Source organism: Hippopotamus amphibius, chromosome 9 (assembly GCF_030028045.1).
Source record: "Hippopotamus amphibius kiboko isolate mHipAmp2 chromosome 9, mHipAmp2.hap2, whole genome shotgun sequence".
NCBI classification, from domain to species: Eukaryota; Metazoa; Chordata; class Mammalia; order Artiodactyla; family Hippopotamidae; genus Hippopotamus; species Hippopotamus amphibius.
In genome coordinates this window covers 79,080,809-79,089,270 of record NC_080194.1, presented here as the reverse complement: position 1 = coordinate 79,089,270, position 8,462 = coordinate 79,080,809, and the positions used below count along the sequence as shown (strand labels likewise).

General features: G+C 33.9%; 1 protein-coding gene across 7 annotated transcripts in view; it reads right to left on the bottom strand.

Annotated features, from left to right (window-relative positions):
• Window positions 1–877: 877 nt before the first annotated feature.
• The window catches only part of ZBTB44 (zinc finger and BTB domain containing 44), a 69,608-nt gene continuing 62,023 nt past the window's right edge, over window positions 878–8,462 (bottom strand). For 6 of the 7 annotated variants that reach the window (XM_057747945.1, XM_057747940.1, XM_057747941.1 and 3 more), the window contains one exon: window positions 878–8,209. In XM_057747945.1, the coding sequence (XP_057603928.1) occupies window positions 7,927–8,209 (283 nt within the window). In that variant the 3' untranslated portion in view covers window positions 878–7,926. The remainder of the gene's footprint in view (window positions 8,210–8,462) is intronic. The other variant, XM_057747943.1, reaches the window with a different exon arrangement.

Genomic DNA, 8,462 nt, shown 5'->3' with positions numbered 1-8,462 from the left:
ACATCTCCCTGTATTACCTTTAGTAGCATTCTCTAAAAGCAATTTTTCTGGTCTGTAATTCATATCAAATCAAACTGTAGGACGTGATTATTTAAAATTCTACATTCTGCATTTATATAGATCACCTGTGGCTGGGGCTAGGTGGGCCCAAACACAGTTTGCTAACCTTCAATGGTTTTGGTAAACCGTTGTTAAAAACACTCAACACACTCACTGAATGACAGAAAATGAGTCTGAAAAATTTACCCTTTTCCTTCCTCCCTGAACTTAAGTGATCCTGGTAGCTTGGGATCAGTGACCAATTTCCTTTGCCTGTTATCTCTCACTCTATAGACCATTTATTGTCAAAAATCCACAGCAAGATGAATCTATAGTTAGAATGCCCTTCCTTCAGGCTCTCACAGGCTCATCACCTATGCAATGAGTTGCCTTCCCCCAGTAAGCACCATTCTGTACTCCTTGGTTGTAAGATATTACTGAAATATCACCACCAAGTCTCTAATCAATAAAGTACAGCCTCAGAAAGATTCAGGGCACTTCTAAAGATGCAACCCACCACTCAGGAAAGCAGCTCTGCACAAGATACCATGCCCAATAGCTCTAGGATTTGATGACTTTCTCTAGCCTCCTTCATATTCCTTTCAATTTTAGGGATGGTGTTTGTGGACTCTTTGTACTTTCAGCTCTTTTCTTACTTGCCCAGGAAGCTGATGTGTACTGTCTCACAGAACACTCTCTAGTCTGTACACACTTAGTGGGTGCTTACTTAAGTCACGCATTATTCTGACAACTTTCCTTATCCACTTGACCGCAATCAGCACTGCCAATTTTTCCTTCCAGCCAATAGTAAATAACAACAGCAGGGAGTTTTACTCCATAAAGCATTAATAAGATATTTTAATGAAGGGAGGGGGACCAAACAAACCTTAGTCATATGTTTCTATTCAAAGACACTTAAAACTGTTTTTTTCCCTGCCCATCCCTTCTAACTGAAACTTTATTTGTGACCATGTAACAAAGGCCGGTTTAAAGTTTTTGTTTTTTAAAAAGTTTAAACCTTTTAAAAAAAAGATTAAACAACCAGGCTAGCAAAAAGTACTCAATACATACTTTCCTCATATCAAACAAGCTAATATTTCAGTACAATGTAACTATACAGAATATATACAATACACGTATATTCACAAAGCAAACACTATAGGCTCAGAACAGATTTGAAAAAACATGATATTCACATTGATTATAATAACTCTAAAAATGATTGTAACATTGAAACGGCACTTAGTATACAAAAAAGTCACAAAAATATATATATATATGTAGTCACCAAGAACTATGGTTCCTGTAAAATACTAATAGCCAGATACTAGTATATAAAATGTGAAATTCCAACACTGTATACATTTTTAGGAAATAAAACAAAATCCAAAACCATTTTTGTTACTGTTGAAAGTCAAACATGCCAAATAACTTAGCTATGGCCACTGTCACCAAGTAAAGCCAAACTTGAATGAGATGATAACTGGATACAAAGCTGGTGAACTAGGGCCTGACACAGGTTAAGAAAGTTGTACTGGTTCTAGGAGAGGGTAGAAGACATGAAAACACCCTTCTACATAATTTAATTCACATTTCTTCCCCAGCATCACCTTCCCTCCCCCAAGGGTTTCACACAATGCCAGTGCCCCAAAAGAATCATAATGCTATAACTAGCAAGATAAAAGTTTCTCCCAAACTTCCTTGATGTTGGGCTACAGGCGAATTTTAAAGCATGCATTAGCTAAACAGGACCGCCAGTCACCCATCTGGAAGACTGTGGTACACACTTTCCTCCTAGGCTGGTTGTACTAGAAAGTACTCCAGTTTTTGAATGGAGCCAGATTTACATGTTAGCTCTGTAAAATACTGAGCTACTGTAGCAGCAAATACAAAATAACAGAAACAAAACCAATTTTATTTAAAAATTCATGTTACATCAAAACAATTTTTTTCTCTTCACATCTGTTTCCTTTAACCAGACATCAATTTCTTCCATCACTGAATTATGGTCTATTGTCTCAAATCAACTTTTTCATTATGCTGCTGTGGAAAAAGACAAGTTCAAGTCCTGGAAAGTTTAAATTTACTCTTAAAAATGGGAATACGGGAAATTTAAAGTAAAAAAACCAAGTCTGTTCTAAAAGTATCTCTCACAAATATATATATTTAAATATTAAAATAGGCTACCTAGTATTTTTATAAAATGGCTTTTGAAAAGATAGCAGAGGCACAAAGAAGCCATATACTATCTTCCAATTGGACATAAGGTGCCACAAGGGTGCCCTACAAAGAGGCAGGCAATCTCTATCTGATGCAACAGGAGGCACCAGCAACAACAGAAAAGTCAAATACATTAGTGGGACCTGGATTGGAATCAAATTTTACTCTATTAGGAATTATTTTTTTAAAAAATATATTGAAATATAAGCTTTAGAAGCCATCACTTTGTATAAGGAAGAAAACGAATAGAGTTTATGATCTTACTCCTGATCACCTGATGGCATTCACTTCAGGTACCTGAAAGATGAACAGCAGTGCAACTTTCAATAATTTAATGGACCACTCTCAGTATGAGACTGTCAACTTGAAAATTAAATTGGTAACTGAAATAAAAGAAAGCTCTTAGAGAAAACACAATTATAACCTAATCATAGAAAAGTTTCTTTCTAGAAAAAGCAAGTGTTTCTAGGAACTGCACGAAAGGCTTCCCATCTTTAAATGAACACAGCCCCCACTAATACCAAGGAAACAGCACGTGTTTAGAGGAGATGACGGCTCCTCTTATAATGTAGGGAAGATTGATCCTTCCTCAGCAGATCATGTACTTTGGTAACCTGAGCATTCATTTATAGGATTATTTTTAAACTTGTTTAATTGAATAATGAAATCTGGATATGGTTAGACCAGTATTCGGGAAAACAGGGACAATTTAATAAAAGTCATGACACTGTAGGCCCTCAAACCATCAAGCAGCAATTTTATCAGTCAATCATCACACTTGAGCCCAGCGCTTTATGTTTAATCAGCAAAATTAGTTAGTTTAAAAGAGAAAGGCAGTAATCAAAGAATCAGATTTTATAAACCAGGCACTTCAAACTGAAATTTTAAAGTTTTTAAAAAAAATTAAAAAAAATTTTTTTGTTTTCAACCAATGGTCTGAACCCTTAAATTCTTTGTAAACTATTATGTACATAAAAAGCTTGGTACTGGCCTGGCCCCTACGCACAGGGAGCTATGTAAGCAAAGTAGCATATACACTTGAAGGCAGTCTCATTTTTTGGATACTGCCAAACTGAGATGCCAATAACATCTATTGCCTGACATCTCTGCAGAGACTATTTGCAAAGATATGGAACTATGACTTTTTTTAATCATAAAAATATAATCACTATTATGCAGTAGAAATATCTAACTGTATTAGTTGAGTATGAAGTTAAAAAGAAAAGCATAACTATGATGTCACCAAGTCTTCATGCCACAATCTGACATAGGCTTAACTCCCCATTAATAAAGACATATTTATAATCTAAAAATGAAATACCCATAGAATGTCTGCTCCTTAGTTGAACCTGGAAACTGGTTCAATTCCACTTCCTTTTTAATGTGAACCATTATTGCTTTTGGCAAATTAGTCTTGCTGAGGACCTTCCAAATAAAAATATCCTATGTTACCAACATTTTGCCAAGCAAAAAAGACACTGAAAGATAAAAATGGGTACAGGCAAAATACAGAATAACTTAATTTAAATTTGATGATTTGAGCCTGAAGTCTGTAGGAGTATGCTTAGCTATAAATATTCCTCATAGACATGGTTACTGTAATTGAACCCCCCCCCCAATTCTGTTCCACTGATTCAGAAAAGAAAATCTAGTTTGTATACATGCTTCTGTCAGTAACTTTCAAAATCTAAATATATTATAAATAAATCATCTTATGTCCATAACTGACACTGAAAACCACATTTACTACCTTTTAGCAACTTTGGGTTGTTTCCAGATGTGAACTTTACTAGTTTTTCCCTCCCAATTAATATTAATAACTAGAAAACTATTCTCCTTCACTTGGATGTATACTCCAGAGCTATAATTTCACATTCTGTAGATGAGTGAAAATAGAGTAAGTGCCACACAAAAATTTCTAATTCTATTCATGAATTCCTTAAATCTCAAAGCCCTTTCAGTTACAATATTATACTTTTAGGATTGTTCATTCATCAATAAGAATAATTCTCTCCATGTGGTATACTAGTACAAATTGCCATTACTTTATAAAGTAATGTATTTCTCATGGGCTACAAAGCTAAAAGAAACTAAAACGTGATCTGAGAATCTTCAAAATAAAAGGTAGATAACTGGCCTCTATTTAGATTAAGTATGAGAATAAAAAATAGAGAGAAAAGACTGAAAGAGTTAATATAGCTTCCAAAAGCTCCCAGGGAACAATTTACACATCGGGAGAGACTGGCTCAGTAGTTAGAAGGTAAGAGTTACCAACAAGTACATTAGATGTGCTGGCTGCTTCATTCTACTTGGTAACATATTTTAACAAAATGGAAATTTTTTTGTTGTTAAAACCAAAGGGCAGTGTGTCAAAACATGGAACCAGAATATAAAGTCTGTAAGCCACAATGGCTGCTGAAATGTTAAAATGTAAGAATGAATGAAGCAACTTAAACATTTTAGTACACTTTCCTCTCACTGAAATTGAGAACTTTAAAAACTGACAATGTAACTACATACATAACTAATTAAAATAAACATTAAGAAGATTACTTTAAATTCAAAGTAAGAAATATCCATTTAAATACATTTGTGGGTGATAACCCCCATCTGCATCCCTTTTTCGAAAACTTAAAATTCAAAAAAATGAAAACGAGTATTAATGCTTTTGTTTCTGAATTAGTACTATCACTGACATGCTAGATGCTTCCACTGTTAGAATACACCCTTAAAAATGGAAAGAATGACTGCAGGAGCTGTAATATCCCGTATTACAGCAAACATCTTTGCTCATTTCTAAAGTATGTATATCACACTTATTTGGTAGCTTTAAAATGAAAAATAAATGCTTTTCTTATATAAAATACTTGGTTTAAAAAGGCAATTTACCTTGCATCCTAAAATTTAAGCCCTTTAAATATCACAAAGTTACCCCCTTGGGCCCTTAAGAAAGATAATAGCTATACTAAAGTATTCTAAACTGGAATTTTTTTATGTTTAGTTATACTGGTAATTTCTAATGGATGATATAACTGCCTTTCATCTCTTTGCAATGTTTTCCATATATTCTGGTAAAAATTATACATCCAGGCATCCTTCTCTTAGATGAATTTTAAATAAATCTAAATAACACTATATACAATTATCCCTTGTAGCTTAGTTTCCTAAAACAGATCCATAAGCTAAGAATCCTTAAACTGTGTATGAAGAAAAATGTAGAATCTCATTGAAATAGAAAAAAAAAGGCCTTTGTTTATATCACATGTTACATACTAGTTAGTTACCTGTATTGATAAGATTTGGGGAGCTGACAACCAACAATAGGCATTTTCACAGTAGACTCAAATGTTTCATAAAACTTGGAAATCTGTATAACTTGTAATTACCAACGAAAATCTAAAGTTTCCATTTGGGAAAAAATAGCCAGTGATGATAATCTTACATTCTGAGAACACAAAACACCTCAGAGCTGCCAAAATTGTGTAGGACTCTCTTACTACAAAATTCTCTGGACGGGGGTGTGCTAAAATAAAGCACTTTCAACCAACAAATCTTCAAGTGGTTCTGATATATTTCTTCTCATTAACTCTATTTCTTTCCTTCTTTTCTTCCTTCCTTCTTTATCTTTTTAAAAAAATAACTCTTAGAAGTGAGGGCAACAGTGACTCCTGGTCATAATTTTACCTTTTCTTTGTCTTGTCTATATAAGATTTTAAAATTAACTTTGAGATTTATCTACTGGTAGGTATAACAGTTTCCAAAGAATCTACATGACATTAAAAGTAAAAATTCCTGACCTTTCCAGTTGAGACACAGCAGTACCGCTATTACTAAGTATCACAGTCTGTTGAAGAAAGTAACTCAACTTATTAAAAAGGAAGCATAAATAATGGAAGGCCATCTTAACCTGTATATGTCGATTTTCCTGGAGGTACTATACCTATGTTTGGGAGCCAAGAGGAAACAATAGGATCATCAGTGAGAAAAGGAGTTGGAAACAAGTTAAAAACAGCAGAACATGGAAACAGAAAGAACATTAGCCTAAAAAAAAAAAAAACCCTTCAACAAATTCACTTTCCCTTCCTTTACATTTGTAGGGGATAAAAAGTTATAGAATTAGCCATTAAAAAAATGAAACAATTAAATCACTATAACTTAGAAAAATTTTATTATTAAGGTCTAGCACCCAGACAACTGATATCTTGTGTTTTGAATAAGAAACTGTATTTTCTTTTTCTAATTTAATCACATGTTTTCATAATTATTAAACTTTGGGTATATACATAGGAAAAAAGGGTTACTCAAAAGATCATTCTTCACGGACTCATGGATATTTAGGATCAAGATCAGTGATGCTTTTATGGCACCAGGTAAAATATACTCCAGTCGAGTAGCATATATATTTCAACTATAAACCAAGAAATTTCATTTTCTTTTTCAGCAGCAAGAGATAATAGTCATTAATTTAAGGTCTTTAGTTTTTCTTTAGTCTTAACGATTCTTTTTTCCCCCCAAATAGATGAGTCATAGATTATCATTTTATAGCCTCTTCTTCTAAATTATTGCTTACATTGTGTAAAAACTATACTAACTGCTTTTAATATGACATTTGGCATTGTCTAAAAATATTTTGGAATAAGGACAATATATCGCTGTCATATGGGTATTTTGTAAACAATCGTAGTTGGGTTAAGAATATAGTCTTAACAGAGAATTCTTTATTTTGTCCAGAACAGCAGAATAAAAACATCCTCCACAATACACAAACCTATATATAAAATATAGAACATCTCCAGTATATCTCCTTTTCATCGGATCATGCCAAATATAGGCAAGAGAAAGTATTGTTGACAGGGTAAGACAAAAATTGATTTAGGCAATGACCCAATTAACCAGGCATTAACATTCAAAGACCAGGTAAACAATAATTTTAGCCAGAAAAGCAGTTCCTATGAAGCTGAGATTCACATACTATATTCTCCATTCCTGGTCATTTCATGCACAGGCTGACTGTTCTCAACCATGGTTCTTTGCCTTCTTTCATAGAAGAAAGATTATTTGGAGGAGTGGTACTATAAAGGTACAGGGAACACCTATCCCAATACCAAATTTTCACCATGAAAAATAATGACCTAGCTTTAAAAAAAAAAAAAAAAAGAACACGTCAGATTTCAGAAGTACATACCCTAATAATTTTAAAGAAAGCTCACCATAAATACTTCCAAAAACAACAGGCTTTACAAAAAATTGTACAATGTCCTGTGTATAGGATAAACATCTATTTGGGCCATTTGCCAAATTCATTTAGTAATATGTTTCTGGTGTACCCTTTCATTTCAGGAAGGTCAATAATCATCTGATTTCTTCTTGACCTAATCTGTCATTAGCCTACTCTTGATGATGGAAGAGGAAGCGGATATAAGTTTTAAGTCAACTGGTTCTCCTTAAGTCTCAAGGTTCCTATTATATTTCAACACGATGTTGTTGTGCACTTACAGAAGCAATCTCTCAGTCATGAAAAAGAAAACATCAGTTGCAGGACTTATAAAGTAAAAAGCGAAATTCTTTCCCAAACCCTTTTTTGCGTAAAAAATTAAATTAAATTCAAATGTACAAGACCAAGCACAGGCACTTTCCAAAAATCAAAAATGAAGCCAAACCGTGAAATTACTCAATAGTTATAGAAGACAGCTCTGGTTTTGGGGGGTCATCTCTGGTTGCCTCGGCACAAGCACTGGTCTTTGGCTGCTCTGGCATTTCTTCTTCTTTTTCTGTCAGCCCACCAAGAGACCCCAAGGGAAAAGTGCTTTCACAATTCTGGGTCGAGGAGACCTGTGAAATTACAGGCATTTGAACAGAGGAGTTGTTTTCAAAACTGTGTTCTCCAAGATCATATTGAACAAGGGTCTCTTCTTGCTCCTGGTTTAAGTAGTCCGGTACTAGGAAATCACTAGGTAAGAGGCAAAGGATGAAACAGGGAGTTAATTTTCAAGCCAGTAATAAACAAGACACAATAAAAAGACCTGATTTGTAAAATAAGATTGGGACTTCTCATTTCTCTAATTCTCAAATGAAAATTATAACTCAGGAATTTTCAACTTCTAAACTTTCCTAAATATGAACCAAAAACATCCATTAGAATCAAAGTATACCAACTCTCCCTACAACCAAGAGAGACAAGATTATCACCTTCAGTGTCACTT